The sequence below is a fragment of the Coffea arabica genome, chromosome 3c (assembly GCF_036785885.1).
Source record: "Coffea arabica cultivar ET-39 chromosome 3c, Coffea Arabica ET-39 HiFi, whole genome shotgun sequence".
In the NCBI taxonomy this organism is placed as follows: Eukaryota; Viridiplantae; Streptophyta; class Magnoliopsida; order Gentianales; family Rubiaceae; genus Coffea; species Coffea arabica.
Window position 1 is genome coordinate 4249227 of NC_092314.1, and position 18924 is coordinate 4268150.

General features: G+C 35.8%; 1 protein-coding gene and 1 non-coding gene across 6 annotated transcripts; both read left to right on the top strand.

Moving 5' to 3' along the window:
* Nucleotides 1-335: 335 nt before the first annotated feature.
* On the top strand, nucleotides 336-7073 carry LOC140003830 (ethylene receptor 2-like). 5 transcript variants are annotated; one of them, XR_011841473.1, is made up of 5 exons: nucleotides 336-1011; nucleotides 2047-3850; nucleotides 4491-5193; nucleotides 5798-6037; nucleotides 6433-7073. XR_011841473.1 is itself a non-coding variant. In XM_072081953.1 (3 exons), the coding sequence occupies exons 2-3, from the start codon at nucleotides 2108-2110 to the stop codon at nucleotides 5040-5042; spliced, it is 2295 nt and encodes a 764-aa protein (XP_071938054.1). In that variant the 5' UTR covers nucleotides 336-1011; nucleotides 2047-2107; the 3' UTR covers nucleotides 5043-5449. The 5 variants fall into 5 exon arrangements, 2 of the variants coding, with proteins under 2 accessions (XP_071938054.1, XP_071938055.1); XR_011841474.1 differs by having other exon boundaries at nucleotides 6657-7073; XR_011841472.1 differs by lacking the exon at nucleotides 5798-6037 and having other exon boundaries at nucleotides 6038-7073.
* Nucleotides 7074-11979: 4906 nt separating this feature from the next.
* TRNAG-GCC (transfer RNA glycine (anticodon GCC)) lies at nucleotides 11980-12050 on the top strand. The gene has a single exon. It is a non-coding gene; the product is annotated as a tRNA-Gly (tRNA).
* Nucleotides 12051-18924: the final 6874 nt, after the last annotated feature.

Here is an 18924-nt window from a genome sequence, read left to right on the forward strand (position 1 = left end):
TCAATGAAAAACTCCATGAACCAATTTGCGCAGCTTCTCAAAATACTAGGACCTGACTGCCTCATTCTGCCAAAGGTGGAGGGGGCACACACAATTTTCCCTTCAAGAGGAAACGTACAATGAATGAACAGTGAGAAAACGAGTAAATAAGGTACTCTACAGCTCCACAAAGAAATCAATACAAAAATTAAATAAAACAGTTATGAAATCCTTAATAATAGTAATACTTGTACTCCTTTATTGGGAGTATGAAGTAGACGTTTGGAAGCAAAAGTGCGTCTAGGTTCTCTTCATGTACTGCAGTCTGGGTCCCATTATCCCCCCTCTTCCTTCGTTTTCTTTGCTTAAAATCCCACAACTCTCCCCAAAAATCCCCACCTCACTAGATTTCCTTCTTACCAAACAAGCGGCGCAAACAAACCATTTTCTCCGCTTGGACAAAACGGAAAGAAACTTCTGTTTTTGAAACTTGAGCTGAAAACACACAGTTCACATACTCAAAAAAAAAAAAAAACGCAATGAGGGCCCTCAGCTTCGCCGAGAAATTTCTCTGTTGAAGGGCGAGTCTGTGTTATTCGTGTCTGGTGGAGCATGAAAGAATTCTGAGTGGGGAAAAAGGTTGAAGGAAAACCCGGTTTTGTCCCTCGGGAAACTAGCAATGAATCAGCCGTTACACACAGTGGAGGTGTGAGGCCATTTGGAGGGTCTGAAAAAGGGAAAAACTTTGAAACAAAACCGGGTTTTTTTTCTTGCGGCTTTTCATCTGTGGATCATTGGGTTTAATGGGTTTCGGCTGTTTTCTTTGAATAGCGGTGATGAAACCAATGCAGGCTGAAAATTTTTCAGTACAGTTGCAGTTTCTGGAAAAAAGTTGAACTGCCAAAACATTTGGAGCTTTATCTGAGTTCATATGCTTTTGCATGTGATTAAGAGATAAGATCTGATAGTTATATTGGCTTGGATTGTCATGGGTATTATTCTCAAGAAAACATGTGAGATGTTCAGATAAAGGTAAATTTTCCAACTCTGCCTGCATTTCTTTCTGGGAATTTTATTTTCTAGAGGTCAATGCTTATATTGGTTCATTCCCTTGTGGATTTGTTTTTCTACGTTTACTTATTTACTGGCTTTAATTTTTATCACAGAAGTTCAAAATTTTAAGGGTCAAATTGTGGCTGCATTTCTGGATTGCTTAAAAGAGATGTTTTTCTGGGCCAAGATTTGTTTTGATAATGTCTTGTTAATGGATTTTTGGTTCTTATTTCAAGAAAAAAAAGAAGAAAAAAATTCTTCAGGGTGAAGCCCATATTCGTTTTAATTAGTTTCTGTTATATTCTTCTTCTAGTTTTCATATCAATAGTTAATAATTTGCCTGCATTTTCTACTTCATTCTTTTAGTTTTTTCATATTCTTTTTTAATTTCTTGACAGAGATGTACATGGGCCTAGATTGATTTCTTTCAGTTTCTTGTTAATAGGTTTTGTCTGTTGTTGCAATATAAATTCACTCTTTACCTATTAGTTGGCTTTCTAGATGGTTATGTGCCCCATTTAGTAATTTTACTGTGGTTTCTTGTTCTTGGTGTTTTTGGCTACTGTATTAGTTGTTTTATGGTATATTTTCTTTCCTTTAGTGATAGAGGATGATATCCTTGAATTGTTTTAAAGCTCAGATTCACATATATTTGAGAATCCTCAGTTAAAGAATTCTATTGAAGATACAGTTAGAATTAATAAGAGGATTTGGTTAGTTCTTGATCTGTTTGGCTCAGCTAAATTTTTGCAATGACTTTGATTATACAAATTTTGGTATAGAAATATTGAGGTGCATGCACCTACGTTCTTCTTGCTTTCTTTTGCCATTTTTTTAATTTGGTTGCTAAAGTTAACAGTGACGCGTTTCCAATAATTTATCGGCAAGTGGCTTCTACAGTACTTTTGTAGATTTTTATTTTCTTGAGAAACTTTATGAATTAGAAATGGATGTAAGAAGGTTGATTTTGTATGTCTTTAACTGAACTAATTAATTTTCTGTTTACAAATTCAGAAACACCAGTGTGAACACGTGTATACCTTTGATGGATTGATGAATAAATTGACTGGGTGAAATGTTTAGGAGATTAGCATCTGGGCTGTTGATCTCATCACTTCTGATATCTCTCTCAGCTGCTGATAATGGATTTTCCAATTGTAACTGTGACGAGGGGGGATTTTGGAGTACTGAGAACATTTTGGATATTCAGAAAGTCAGTGATTTTTTAATTGCAGTGGCCTACTTTTCTATTCCAATTGAGATCCTGTACTTTGTTAGCTGCTCTAATGTCCCATTTAAGTTGGTGCTTCTTGAATTTGTTGCCTTCATCATCCTGTGTGGGATGACTCATTTGCTCAATGGATGGACTTATGGCCCACACCCTTTCCAACTTATGCTTGCACTCACCATCTTTAAAACGCTCACAGCTCTGGTCTCAGTAGCTACTGCTATAACTCTAATCTCAATTATTCCCTTTCTGCTCAAAATCAAAGTCAGAGAAATCTTGTTGAGAAGAAAGACCTGGGATCTTGGTCGGCAAGTAGGAATGATAAAGAAGCAGAAAGAAGCTGGCCTGCATGTTCGGATGCTCACCCAGGAGATTCGCAGATCACTTGATCGGCATACAATATTAGACACAACTTTAGTTGAGCTTTCTAAGACACTGGATTTAGAAAACTGTGCTATCTGGATGCCTAATGATAATAAAACAGAAATGAATCTGATTCATGAGTCGATAAGGAGGAATTCTTCAGACATGAATGAGTGTATTCCAACCAGTGACCCTGATGTAAGAGAGATTAAAGGAAGTGATGGTGTGAAGATTCTTGAGTCTGACTCACCGCTTGCTGTTGCAAGCAGCGGAGGGAATGGTGAACCAGGAGCTGTTGCTGCAATCAGGATGCCAATGCTTAGAGTTTCCAATTTTAAGGGTGGCACTCCGGAGATGGTCCCTGCATGTTATGCGATTCTGGTTTTAGTTCTTCCTGGCAGTCAGGGCAGATCTTGGTCCATTCAGGAACTCGAGATAGTAAAGGTGGTTGCTGATCAGGTTGCGGTGGCTATTTCCCATGCTGCAGTGCTTGAAGAGTCTCAGCACATGAGAGAAAAGTTGGAGGAGCAAAACCGAGCATTGCAACAAGCAAAACAGGATGCTTTGTTGGCAAGCCAAACAAGGAATGCATTTCAGATGGTAATGAGCAGTGGACTGAGAAGACCAATGCACTCAATTTTAGGCTTACTCTCCATGATGCAAGAAGAGAACCTCAGTTCTGAGCAACAACTTTTGGTTGATGCTATGGTCAAGACGAGCAATGTGCTTTCAACCTTGATAAATGATGTGATGGATACTTCAACAAAAGACAATGGGAGATTCCCACTTGAGACAAAGTCTTTTTCACTTCATGCAATGATAAAAGTAGCTGCTTGTCTAGCCAAATGCCTATGCATGTACAAAGGTTTCAATTTTGCCATGGAAGTTGATAAATCCTTGCCTAATCATGTGATGGGGGATGAGAGAAGGGTTTTTCAGGTAATCTTCCATATGGTTGGGAGTCTTTTAAACAGCAGCAATGGAGGAGGTTGTCTGGTCTTTCGAGTTCTCTCAGCTAGTGGGAGTCAGGCAAGCAATCAAGGATGGGGACCGTGGAGATCAAGCTCATCTGATGGGTATACTTACATTAAATTTGATGTTGGGATATGCAAAGATGATTCAGATTTTGAGAGCATGCCTTCAACGGTATCACCGGGCTGTCAGAGATACAACAGTGGTATACCTGAGGAAGGCTTGAGTTTCAGTGTATGCAGAAAGCTAGTTCAGGTATGTTTTCAGCATTAGTGGGCAATGGCAGTATATGGGAGCGTTCTGGTTGTAATTGGTCATAAGATCCTCACAAGTTATTCTTAGCTTTTCTCTCTCAAATTGCTATATATTCATCAACCTTCCACAAATGCTACCAGTTTCTGAATTGGTTTCTGCTTTTAAGAAATTCTATTTAAAATAGATATCAGTGCAAGCTCCTAGTTCACAGACACAATATTGCTGAGGAGCAACTTTTCTTTAGTGAAATTATTTGTGGTTTTCTCTTTTCTTTCTTCATTCTTTTTTTTTTGTTGGGGGGGGGGGGTGTGTTGGGGAGGGTGTGTTTTGTGGGTAGAGATGTGTCTTAAGCTAATCTTCTTTTAAGGATATGTTTTTCACCTTTCCATAATGGCTTCATGCACCTCCTAGTGAGTAGCTAGCCTCATAACTATGCCTATTTTTAGTAGATTATGGAAGTTTCTTTTGCGTTTGGAATTTACTGATTTCTTATCTTGTTTGGCTTTTAAATTCAATTTAGTTGATTCCGAAAGCTGATGTAGAGGGAACATTATACCTATAGAAAGCAGTCTGCTTTTAGCTGTTCATCGTTTGTTGTAATTATTCCTTAGATTCACTTCATTAAATGACTTTTGGATAGTTATGGTGGCAGCTAATGCAAGGAGATATATGGGTAGTCCCCAATTCGGAAGGTTTCAAGCATAGTTTGGCACTTATTCTTCGGTTTCAGAAACAGACATCGACTGTAGTCAGCATATCTGAACAAGGGCAGTCTTCAGATCATCGTTATTCCAACTCCTTCAGGGGCCTCAGAGTACTTTTAGCTGATGACGATGACATGCATAGGGCAGTTACTCGAAGGTTGCTTGAGAAACTAGGTTGCAATGTTTCTGCAGTAGCTTCAGGATATGAATGTCTTAGTGCTCTTGGGCGTGCTGTATCTGCAATCCAAATTGTTCTTGTGGATCTTCACATGCCTGACATGAATGGATTTGAAGTGACCGTGAAAATTAGAAAGTTCTGCAGCCGCAACTGGCCATTGATCATTGCCCTAACAGCAGGTGATGATGAAGATAGTTGGGAGAAATGCTTTCAGGTTGGGATGAATGGAGTTATCCGAAAACCAGTTCTCTTGCAAGGAATTGCAGACGAACTTCGACGGGTCTTGCTACATGCAAGCAGAGTTCCATAGTACCGGTATTGCACTTCTACAGCCTGTGATGCAGCCAGGCCTGTCATGAGTGTATTGCTGTGGAATTTGGTCGAAGTAAGCAAACAAATTTGCTTCTATAGCAAAAATCAAGGGTACAGAGATGTTATACACAACATGCAATATAATTATGGTACAGAAAATTCATCTTCATTTTTCTTTCATACTTATTGGTAGCCTACTTAGTTGATGTTAGTTGGCTGATTGTATTTAACCCAGTGAAAGCCATGAGATATAAGTAGACTTTCAGATTGTAGAGATTTAATTTTTGCTAAAAAAGATTTTGTCGCTAATATTCAGGCCTAAGGAAGTAATGGATGAGCGGAACACTGCATTTTGTACCTACACATATCTACCTATTTAGAAAGTAACTTTGAATCTTCCTTTAATTGTGGATCTTTATATTGTTCTTGATCATAATAAATTCAATACATTTCACAACACTGTGTGTGTTGATCAGAGTCATGAACTCAGTTCATTAGGCTGCCTCCGTTGGTCCAACCAATTGGTAGCTGTGATAGCTTACTTTAAGCTAGGCTAGACCTTTTGCTAAAGTAGTTGTTAATGCTTTGTACGAAATGTTGAATTTTGCCTGCAAGTTGAACCTAAAAATAGGCTTACTTAGCACCAAACATTTGTTAAAGTAAATCTCAAGTCTAGTCATGGTATTCGGGCATTGCATTTTCAACTGCTGCGATTGCAACTTGAGCATCTGTTGGTTATCTGTTCTATTCTAGCTCTCATCATGCTCCCACAGTGTCGAACCAGTGTATCACACCATCACTGCAGAGCCTTTATTACCTTAGTCTTGCTATGCAATAATTCACTGCAACGTATTGCATATTGGGATTCTGGGATAGTCTCTGCTGCGCATTTTCTTGGATAACTTGCTCCCTCCACACGGCTGATCTTCACGTCTTATCTTCTCGTTGATATCATCCGATACCATGCCCATATCTTTCTCCATGCTCCCTCAGGTATGCATCTTATCCAGCAGGAACCCATCATGTTATTGCTTCATCTACTGCACGTGCCTTGCATGTGTTTTCCATCTCGGGACACAATATGTATGTCCTCCTCCTTCTTGTGTTGCTCTTATTGAAGGGGTGGCACGATTTTGAAGATTTGTGGTTCAAAAATATCTCCTCTTGTAATTACTACTGTCAACTTTTGACACAATGTAGAATATAACCATGCATGAATATGGCTACGTACATGGACAATTTCTATCTTTTTTGGTCGTGCACATGGTCCCCACACAAATCAAAACCCTTGAATGTTTTCGCTCAAGATATTTTGGTCACTCCATTAAATTATCTTGCTAGCCTCACGGACTAGGTCAAATCTCATTCTTGGTTCATTATACCTGCAGAACAGTGACTTGATGCGTTTGGAATGTTGGTGACTATTTGACTCCGCAATTTCTTTTCTTTTTCTTGGCCTCATTTTCTAGCATTGTGTCCGTGTCAATCAATTCATATACCCCCAGTGTCCATCAGGGGTATTAGGTGGTGGCTTATTTGGAATCATGGGTTAGAAAGCAGCAACCTAGGTGGTTGATGTATCTTAATTTCCTTTAATTCCTTTTTCTACTAGTGTCTGTCCCTTTCAGCTAATCCCACGTACGAAATTTGATCCTATGCTGCTGTATCCAACCCTGCAACCCTTTATTCTCCACCACTAGATGGTCAAAGCTTTTGGATGGGCAAGGCGTTCAAAGGACAGGATTTCTTGCAGAAACCAGTTGTTTAGCAGACGGATAAAATAACCGTGTATTGGGTGATGCAAGCAATGAGGAGATCGTTCCAAAACTAACTATTTAAGGATTCGATTAAGACTTGACCTCAAAGAAAATGACTTGGGATTTTAATTAAAGGGATGACTATAAGGTAATGATTTGTTATCTGGCAAGAGGCCCAAGAAAAGCCACTTGCTTCTCTGCAGCTGAAAGTTTTGTGCCAAGGGGTCTGTATGTTGATTTTTTTAATGCTAGTAGATGAACTATTGCAGTCTTTTCACGGCATGGAATTGCATGAAAGGAATCTCAGAAATTTCTCCAATTCATAAACAAAAGCAACTTGAGAAGACTAGAGGGCCTGCATACTTTGAATCCTATCCCGCCTCAAATTCTCATTATTATTCAACTTGACGAGTTAGCTTTCAACAAGAAAAATATTAATTAATTTGCTTTGTTTGGATTGTATTTTTCTGGGTTTTTTTTTTTTAATTTTTCTTTAAAAAATTGCAATCCAAACAGATCGCAGTTTTTTTTTTTTTTTTTTTTCTACTCCACTATGAAAACGGCAAGACTTGCCCTCCTTAGAATTTTTTTTTTTTGGGGGTTCTAATTATTGTTTATATTTAAAAATGAAATCCAAGAAATATGTGGTGCGATAATTAGTGTCAGGTCAACTAGTGAGGAACGGTTTGCAGTAAAAGTTTAATGATCTAAATCTATAAGATACTAGTTTATTAAACAACTTTTAGGTACACGGTATCCAAAAGACTACCTGAATTTATTAATCAGAGGTTGCTTTAAACAGAGTAGTTTGGTTTCTGAACTCAATGCGCTTTGAGCAGACAAAACAAGCAAGAATTTGCTTAATTAAGTAAACAACCTTTTGGATATTAGTGCCCTCATATGGCTTCTATACTTCAATTATACTAATTGGTTAACTTAACCTATTTTGACTTGCATTATTACTGAAGCCTAGCTAGATCCTCGGCATTACTTGATAAAATAGCAAGGACTGGATCGTGTAAGCGCTAATTTGGTTCGATTGTTTATAATAGACTCTTAAGATTAAGAAGAATGGTAGGTTCTGGTAACGTCCTAACGAGATTCCGCTACCTTTGTTTAATTAATTAATATTCAGGTGTCCGGTGTTTCGTTTTTATTTGCTCGAAATTTTTCAACCATTTTCTCTCTCACAATGTCTGATTTTTTGTGTGATTAATCTTCACCATGTATTCAATTCACACGATTCGTGCCCACTTCTCGAGGAATAATGACAGACCAAGAGGCTCGACTAGAAGAAAATATATATATATATATATATATATATATTTTGTAGAAGAAGAGATATCAAAGGGGTTTCTTTCTTTCCGAACGGATCCTCCTACATCTATCTACATGTAAATGCTCGTTTATCAAGAATTACATGGATTACTTTGCAAGAAAAGCAGATAAATAAATTGTCCCAATAGGAATATTAGTCAGGTAACTGCGAACATCTCAAGTCCTTTTTTTTATATAAATTTTAGAGTGTCTTTTGAAATAATTAAATAAAATAAAAATTAACGACAGCATTATTATTTTTAGAACTCTAAATATTGTTATTGGCTCTTCTGCTGCCACCCATTTTTTAATAAATAGATAAATGATATTGAACTCAAAATCATCTACTTACAATCACTCTCACCTTACCACCGAACTCAGCCCTCCCCTTCCGGCTCCAACAGATTAAAGTACACGTAAATCTCATCCACTCCCAATTATCTCCCTATTGCAAATGGGAGTGAAATTTATGGACAAGGAGACTTTCATCTGTTTGTGAAATTAATAGTAGAGAGAGTGGTTTTGGCTTTCATTCATTTATCAAACAGGCTACTCATGAGTAATGTTCCTAGAACTCGGTTTCTATTTTTTTTTTCCCTATGAATTGCAGATCTAATAGGAAGCATCATAGGCTCAATTTTAAGTCTATCAGTTTATAATATTATTGTGGCATCTTTCATTTGGAGCACAGCTTAATTCTGTTTTGTTGGAAAAATTTCAGGAGATATGGCTCCCCTAGAAATGTTGTAATGAGCAAGTTCACTAATTACTCTATGCTAGATCTATATTTTACCAAAACAAAAACTAAACAAAGATTTATGAAAAAAAAAATATTTTTCTTTAGGTGTTCATTGAACACTCGTTAATATATCTAAATTCTATCTAATCTATCTTATATATACACATACTAAACTTACCTTTTTTAAAATTTAGCAGCTGATAGAATTTAACCTATTACATGCTAAACTTACATTTCTAATAATTTAATGCCTAAAGTACATCTCACTCATTAGATAGAAAAAGGAAAAGAAAACGTCGGGAATTTATTTTAATGCCTAAAGTACATATCACTCATTAGATAGAAAAAGGATTTCGATTACCTCTGAGTTTTAATCTAACTTTGTTGTTTCTTTTCAATGATTTCGGTTGTTGAAAAAAATTAGATAGAAAAAGGGAAAAAAAAAAATGTCGGGAATTTATTTTTCTTTTCTCTTTCGGGCCAGTAATGTATTAAAGGCGCAATGGGTCAGTTGGGTTGGGCCTATGCCAGCAGTTCAGGAGACTGACACGGCGTGCGACAAATTCCGTTCTCGGATCTTTATTATCAGTGTCATGTTCCAAGCAGGGACAAAAAGATGGAATGGTCTGAAGTGCATGATCCAGAATTCAGATGATAAAGCCCAATCGGAATTCGGTCCTCAGCGAATGTAACCTCCTACAGTCCATCACTTGAAGCTAAACTTATGAAATAACCTCGCCTTTCTTTTCTCCTTGTAAGGTTAGCGTCTACCACAATAAAAGATATTAACCTCTAGTTTGATCAACTAATTGCAAGACTAATACGAAGTAGGACATTTGATCCATTCTTAAGTTTCGATCGATTCGTCCCTTTTCACTTTCTTTTCCTTCTCGCACTTGATCTCTTTTTTTTTTTGGTTACATTTGTTTCTAACACGTTATCGATCACAAAATCGTGTTTTTTTTTTTTTTTTTGCCTCCCCTGCTACAACAATACGACAAAATATGGGTGGGTAAGCCAATCGGTTACAAAGTCAAATGCTTATCAACTAGGCTGAACTTTATTGTCGACACGTTAATATCATGTTTAAAATTGTAAATGCATGTATCTATAACTTTCAATTATGCATTGCATCCTTTTTTAAGTGATTGATGAAGTAGGTTAATGCCAAAAAAGGGTTCCTTAAAATAAGGGAGAAAGAAAGAGTAAAAAATGTGACATGCCTGTCATCTCAGATATTGGAGGTCACAAAATAAAATATTAGAATGGTATTAGAACAATACTAGTCCATGATTGTTGTGGGGCAATGCAACACTGTCCATTGGGCTTTACTCATCAACCAGACGAAAATGGAATATATTCAAGAAAAAATAAAATAAAATTTCAATAAATAAATAATTAAAAGAAAAAAAAAAAAGAGGACCCTCTTTTGATTATTGTTTGGCTTGTGTGTTCCCATTTTTGTCCCTTTGGACATGCAATTTTCAGATCCAGGTCTTTCTTGATGAACGATGCAAGAGGTATAACAAAAGAGAGGAAAACATAACGAGAAAAAGATTAATGATTTAATGGTCCACCACCTTGAACCTTGTTGCATAGTTTTCATGATTAAGATGTTTATAACCCCCCATCCACATATTCAACCGAGGTGCCCCATTTTTTCAAGCATTGAATTTATTCTCATTTACTGATTATTTTCTGCAGCTGCATTTGCACTGGAATATTTAAGTACTTTTTTCGTACTATCTCTAAACATGTTCCTTTTTTTTTGTTTTTAATCTTTTCAACCGCAACCGCATTTTAATTTTACATGGATTATATTACATTACAAAAGGTACTACAACGCATAACAACAGTTTTCTAATAATCTTCAATCCAACATCACTTTTAATTGGTGTGAAATTTTTACATCGAATTCAGTAACTGAACAGATTCAAACTTTTTTAGATGTCATATACTGAACATAGTTCCCATACACGGTGAAATTTATCAATCTACACCATACTTTTTCGTAATTTTAACACCTAGTTACCAAGAAGATATACATATGTATGGATACCTACTTCTCCAACTTCGGGCTACCCATTGGTTTAAGCATTAGTCAATTAATGCATGATTTACGTTGAAAACGACCTTTTCCAACTGGAGAAAAATTAACAGACAGATGATGTCCAGGTCAATAAATGAATAAATCATTAGCAACTTGTATGTAATAATGGTTATATGCGAAGAAAATGATGATTGAGTTTGACTCCAACCTCCAATTGGCAACTTACATTGTTTCACTATCTTACAAAAGATAAATGGGTCGTGTATGAAATTAATGGAGATTTTGAAAAGGAATTTTTTTTTTTAATGAAATGAGAAATGGTTTACTACTAACTTACCAAATAAAGAAGAAATGGTTCACTGACCTCTTTCTTTAGGGCATACATAAAATCTTGCAGAGAAAATATTAGCACTGCATTAGGGAATGGTTTTTCCAAAGGAGTATAGGAGTTTTCCTTTGAAGAATGTCCGATTTGGGGTAGACCTGATTTACCCAGGCGTTTCCCTACCTAAAAGGGACTGATTCAATACGTTTTTATTTCATGCAAATATTATTATATTGGTCCTTATTGTACCCCTCAATTTTCCATATATATATCCATTGTCAACTGCTTAGTTTGGACTTAAAACATTAGTGAGTGATATTGGGGAATTTGATTTATTTTCTCGTGGAGAAACTGTATGTTTCTCTTTCATGAAAAAGGCCAGATTGCACAGGGGAGAGAGGTGGCGGGGAAGAGCGGAGGGGAGGAGGAGAGGGAGAAGAGAAAAAAAAACTTACCTCTATCGGCGCTAGAGATGGTGGTGGGTTGATGTGGGGGGAACAAACACTAAAAATTTACCCGCTACATTGGGTTCAAGAAATAGTTGCATCCAATTTTAAGGAAAAGAAAGTTTTATTAGCCATTGTGATATTGAAAGCTAAGTTTTAAAACATTGTGGACCAGTAATATTAGAGGAGGAATTGATTTGCCTTCTGACGGAGGAACTGTGAGTTTCTTTTTCACAAAAGGAGGAATGCATACGTGTTGTTGTAATAACTAAAAAACTGTTACGGAAAATTGCATCCGCGAGCACCAGTGGTCTAGTGGTAGAATAGTACCCTGCCACGGTACAGACCCGGGTTCGATTCCCGGCTGGTGCATGACTTTTTCCTTTTCCAGCTCATTTCTTTCAGAATTAAGTTTTTTTTATTTTTTTTTTTTTTAAAATCACAATATTGTCATATAGTGGTCCAAACTTCCAGAACAGCTGCAACATTGTGGACTTTTTATCTCCTGAATCCAAGTATCCATTCCCAGTAAGAGGCCACGTTAGTAGATGCTTTCTTGTCCAACTTGGGATAGAGTTCAGGTAATGGGTCCCCATGTTGCCTTCACAAAAAATTTAGGACCGTTAAATTTTTGTTATAATTTTTTGCTTTTTCATTGTTTTTTTTTTTTTTGTGGTTGTGGTGAAATTGAGGGGAATAGGGGAGCAAAGCCTTCATTTCTCACTGTCCACATTTTGGACTTCCATTTCGGGTAAGGAATCAAATTCAAATTTGGCTAAAATATTCTTACTTCTCTGAGACAGTAGTGTGCTGTTTTCTTGTCCCCTCTCTTCTTTTGCTTGATTTGAAAGGTGTAAAGTATTATTGAACTCCCTTAGTTTAAAATAGAATTTCTGTTGTGCATTCAGTATTTTTTTCAATTGATTCGGGGAGATGACTTATATAGGTGTAAACGAGTCTGATCAAATTTAATAATTTAGTGGCTAAATTTATTTAATTATTTTAATAAATTTAAAATTGTGTTTAAATTTGACTTATTAATTTATCGAGTCTAATTCGAGTCGAGCTATAGTAACTTATATTTTTTTTTTCTGCAAATTTCAATTTCATATAAATCAAACGAAATTCAAACCAACCTTGAAAGTTTACCCCACCCAAAATGCTGTTCATGTTTGACTTGATAAGTTAGCAAACCAACCTCTTAACGAACTTTTTTTTGAGTTGAACTCGATTCGAGTATCGAGTAACTTTCTTCTTATTTCAGCCTTAATCATGTGTGGTTACTGTGGTAGCTGCAATGCATTATCAATCACACTTTAATAACAAGTGCAATCTACCAACTCTAGCTAGTAAAATAGATTACACTCTTGTCATATGTATATTTGCCAACTAGACCTAGCTATGCAACAACAAATAATACACCCTAATTAATAGTATCCTTTTTAACTCTCTGTTTTTTGGGGACAACAGAACGTTTGCTACCATATTCATAGTTAGGATAAACTCAAATATTCACTATGGCCTTTCCTCAACTGAGGGGGTTAGTGACACTGACTGCTTTGAAAGACGATTTAGTTTAAGTAAAGGTTCATCGAATTAAGGCAGCTGATGTGTATTCCACAATAAGAACACCGTCCACTAATTGAACTTCTGTATCAACACAATGTCACAAAGTCATGAACTTGGAAGAAAAGCTAAGAAAATTTTGGTTTTGTCTACGAGTGATGTAATCTATTGTCCCCACCAACCATACTTTCACACAATAATACAATAGGTGTTAATGGGTGGTCTACATTTCATTAATGCGAGTTTAGTGGATTCCCTTTCAAAGTGATGTATACTTGTTTGATGTTTAGCGTCTTAGAAAGGTGATTAGTTTAGCGTTTTCATATTTGATTGGTTTTTCTTTTTTCTTTCCCTAAAAAACTCGTCCTAACAACTAAAAGGGTGAAGCTAAATCCATTAAACGAGGATCCACGGGAGAGCAAATTAATTATGCGATTGATCCTGCCACTAGTCATATGCTTGTCTCAAAGATTAAAGAGAAAGCTAATCAACGCCGTTGTTGTAATAGCAAGTGGGAGTGTGCCAACGCTAGGAAAGGCAGATGGGAACAAATTAAAGTGCGAATCAATTTGATTATTGGCCTAAGTTGAATATCATAGTAACAAATTACCTTGCAATTATTGACCTAAGACTCCTAAGAGGGCCCATGGTACAGTGAATTTAGTGTTGGAATGTCATACTATAGTCCTATTTGCAATTTGGCTTTTAGTAGTTTATCAAGATTAATTAAGCGTGACACGTGAATTCAGGTGAAGAGGGCCCTCTATGTTTGCTAATTAAATCTAGCCCCCCACCACCTCCCCCTCTCCCTCTCTCTCTCTCTATGATCCTTTGAGTGTTAGTTGAAAATCTTCTCAATGATTTAGTCACTGGCTTTATCGATTACTGTACATCTTTGTTGGCACCAAGAAATCATTCTAATGAATCACCCACCACAAGTTTCATGAGATCTCGTGCTAAGGCATTGTACTTGTGCATAAACCCATGTCTGTGGTTGAAGATTTTGATGGAGATGCAATGCAATATAATCCACACAAAGAAGCTATGCAAAATGTCTTGATTTGGAAATTGTGTAACTCTTTTCCAGAAAGGGTTTACGAGATCCGGCTGCATTTGCTTATTATGGAAAGAAACATGTTTCTTGTTAGATAAACAAAATTTCCTGTATGGCTGAGCCTTTTTTCAGCTCCACAAGGTAGGATTGTTCAATTTAATTGACAGGAGTTGTCAGGATGCTAGAATAATATTTGATATTGCTGAGTCATTTGTCTCTTGGCTAGTAAGCGTGGCAGGGGTGACACGACAGTGAAAATTGAAAGTGATTTGAGATTTGTTGAGTCATTTGGCCGGATACTACGCTCCTTCTTACAAGCTTTCATGATTCATCAAACGTACATTCCAAAACTAATTTCCAATACCTTCAGATGTTCACGAAACTAACATGGATGAAAAAAAAAAAAGTTGTATTTTAAGGATATCTTCACAACTTTTAAGATTTTGTGACAATTTAAAGAAATAAAGAATATTGACATACGCATATATTTGTCTAACTATGTGTGGTACATTCAGCATGGGTAAACATTTTTCTCCATCAATTGAATAATTTTCTCGTTATTAATTTTCTTGCACTGTTACAAGAGTTACAATTTTTTTTTTTTATACAGAGCAATGGATTAAAATCTAAGGTACCGTTTGGTAAAAGGTGTTCAGGATTAGGAATTGAAATAATTCCAATTCTTACTGTTTGGGTTACATGTATTGAATTCAGAATTTTGGAGTGAATTATTAAAATTTGAGGATTGTCAATCCCCAGGGTTTTGATGGATTCTCAAATTTGATTCAATTTGACTCGAAAACTTCAAGAAAGAAAGGAAAACATATCGTTTTTATCGTTCTATCATATCGGCCCAACCTTCATGGCAGTACCTTAGTATCAAATTTTCTCTTTCATCTTTTCTTTCTCATCCCATCTTCCAGAGTAGGTTTTCATTATCATTCTTTTCTCTCTTTCTTCTCTCTGCACCTTCTCGTCCAACCCTCCATGGCAGTTGCCCTACCCCATCTAGTTCTTTCTCTCCTTTCTTGTCAATCTCTCTCTCACCTTCCCTTTTTTTCTCTCTTCACTCTCTTCCTCTTTCCTCCAATGCTCCATGGCGGTCACTCCTCTCCATCTAGTTCTCTCTCCTCTTTTTTTTTTTCCTTTTTGTGTAAGGATTTCTCTCATCTTGTGTTAGTCGCTCTCCCATACTTCGCAGATTGCAAGGTTGATTAGTGGTGGTTCAAGAGTCTTTGATTGTGTGTGTGTGTGTTTCTACAGATTGCTGAGGGAAAAATAATTGCGGAATAGTAAAAGCCGTTGGTGAGCCTTTGGCAAGAGTCTTGGTATTTCCCTTCCCCTAGTTTCAATCCCACATCGATTCTTAGTGGTGTGCGTGTGTTCTACTTAAGGTCCTCGGTGTAGCCTGAAAGTCAGCATGCCTTTTGGGTTGAGCCGTGGGTTCTCCTTAGGTAGAGTGTGTGTGTGTGTGTGTTTCTACAGATTGCTGAGGGGGGGGGTTCAAGAGAAATTGGCGAAGCATGAATACTTAAGGGCTGGGAAGAAAGAAGTAGGAAAAGGGAAAAAGAAAAAAATAAAGATAAGAAAATGAAAAATAAGTTGATTCCAAAACCTTATAAATATATACCAAACACTAGTCATTGTAATGATACTCTTGATCAAACCCAATACTAAATTTTTGAACATGATTCCAATTACAATTCCAATTCCTAAATTTGAACCAAGCGCCCCCTAAATGATTTATTCAGGAACATGATGTAATCAATTTCACTCATTTTATCTAGTTACCCTAGCTAAGATAATGTAGAGTTAACTTATCACAAAGTACTTAAGACTGTTCACCTTTTTAGTTTTTACTACTGATTTCACAAAGAATTTGACAAAAACCGTTCTGGTCATTTGGTTTGACACGAATCATGGGCATATAAAATGTTGTTTAACAATAAAGCAGAACTAATAATTCATGACAAAATCCTAATTGGATTGCTATTTTTAGGAGTTTTTTTTTGTAGAAGCGATTTGATGTATGTAAAACAAAAAGATGATTAGAAAATGTATTCACGAAAAATATAAAAATTTTTCGGTGGAAATTCACAATCCAAACAAGGAATTTTTTTTTTTTAACATCAATGTATCTTCAATGTTTTAAAAAATGCCTAGGTGCACTTGTAAAACATGCATAATACACCATTTAAAGGCATATAAAGCACATTTCTTGTCCTCTTGCATTTAGTTACTTTGATTAATTTGTTTTTACTTTTCTAAGACATAAACAAAGACCTCAATTTGATTTACTGCATATAAATCTAGACTCTTTTTTGGTACGATAATATGACGTAGCCCTTATTTTATAAAAATACACTACCAAAACCATTGCATGCATGCATAGCAGACAAAAATAAGAGAGATTTTCCATTCCCTGCAAATTTAAGAGATCAAATATAGTATGAATTGAAGGCAAAGTTCATGGTTTTCTTTTCTTTTTAAGAAAAGAAATATTTTTTTTATTGATGATAACCAATCCCTAACTACACAGGAAGAATAACTAAACTGTACACAGACTATATAAAAATCTAGCAAAACTGATCTAATGAGTGTCCCAATTCTAGTGCCAAATCACAATTCTCTTTGCATCACCGAAATTGGTCCCAAAGTTCATGGTTTTGGTTGCTTATTGCCATTTAGTTCAGTTGAAATGGAATCAAAACACAAGGGGAAGTCTCATCCTGAAAGTTGCTCAAATAATTGCTTGTTCTTACAATATCCGTCAGAATTACTACTTTAATTTTCATATGATTATGCAGTTGTTCATATGATTAAAAATGTTCTCTCGTTTATAGCACTTCATCTCTTTGAAATTCTTTTTCCGCTACTTCATATACCTTATTTATAATAGACCTTGATTTAGAGTCTGATTGGAAGTACAGTACTTTTCTCAAAAAGGTACTTCTAGGTGTTGAAAGCACTTTCTAGGTGTTAGTAAGATACTTCTAGATTCTGGGAGTTTATGGCATTTTAACAATAATAAGTAAGAGCGGAGTGTCCAGAGATTTTTTGAAGAGTCAATATCATTTATCAAAAATATTCTAAAAGAGTTTAAAATAGATAAGGCAAATATTTCCTTTTTTGGATTAAAGAAATAACAATGTGAGCAGTTTTATTAATATACTATGAAATGCATTAAAAATGTGGCATAACATGTTCTTTTTTTAATTCTAATAACGAATGGACAAATATCTTATTAAACTAAGCATTTACTAGTAGCATAGGTAACAAAAAGGGGCAAAAATCTTTTCTAGGGTACTAATAAAAATAGTGATGGGAGTACACTCGATGCGTGTGCAACATTTTAAGGATCACAGTTAGTTCTTAAAATTTTTGGCATTTTACTTAACAAGTAAATGGCAAAATTTCAGTATAAAAATCATAATTAGTTCTTAACATGCTTAGCAGTTTACTTGGCAAGAAAATGGCAAAATTTGAAAATGTAAAAACAGTTAGAAAAGTTGTGAACTTAGAAATAGAAAATCACTTCCATGATTTAAAAATTTTGTGGTTAGTCTGTTTGCTTGGCCTTTTTAATGAGGAAACATTCACTAATCACTTCAGTTAGCAAGAACATGACAAAATTTTGAGTATGCAAAAAAAAAAAAAAATCTAAGAACTTAAGAACACAATTCGAGTACATAAATTTAATAGATTGAACAAAAGATTGTAAACTACCTTGACCTTAGATCTTGATCGAATCATCTCATGCCGAGGATACCATCCGCTAATCATCACCCTTAGAATTGTCCTATTTAGTTTTTCGTGTGCTTTAGTTTTGTGCTATTAATTTGTTCCCTACTCGTATTTTGGTGCTTGTGTCAATCACTCAGTTGGTTACAATGTAAGTACGGAGAGTTTGTAAGAAGGAAACAGTGGTTGAGTGGGATTAGCAGAGCATAACGTGATTATTGGATTGAAATAATTATTTTTGTCACTAGTTATTAGATCGAAGTAATTATTTTGCACGTAGTGTTTGAGTACTAGCGAAGCACTTGTTGTGAGAGTAAATTTGAAAATACAAAAGGCTGAGCATTTACAAGCTGGAAGGTAAACTTAGAAATACAAAAACTGACAGAAAAAGTTTACAGCAAACTAACTACGGGGCTTTATTATTGTAGAGATAATAGAGCTTGCAGTTTTTGTAGAAGTGTTTATAAATTTCTTTATTGACGATGAAAAGCCATACATATACATTTCTTCAATGAAGATGAGCAACCATACTCTTGTAACAAGGGTCGCTTTGTCTGTGCAAGACCAGGTGGGGTAGAGAAGAATCCCTTCATGAAAGTCCTACATTTTATTATTGGTTGACATGACGTTATGAGGGTTATCCTTTCTTCCTTTTTTTTTTTTTTTTTATCCTTTACGATTTCTTCCTTCCTTTTATTAATTTCCATCAGGGGGTATGATATGTATGCAAATGAAGAAAAATTTGCAGACATGGGACCTCCTCTTTTCTTTTCTTTTTTTCATCCTCCCCACCACCCAAAGAATACAAAAAAAAAAAAAAAAAAAGTGGTTATTTTCAGCTGCATTTGCGATACTCAAAAGTTCAAAAAATAGATACAAATACCC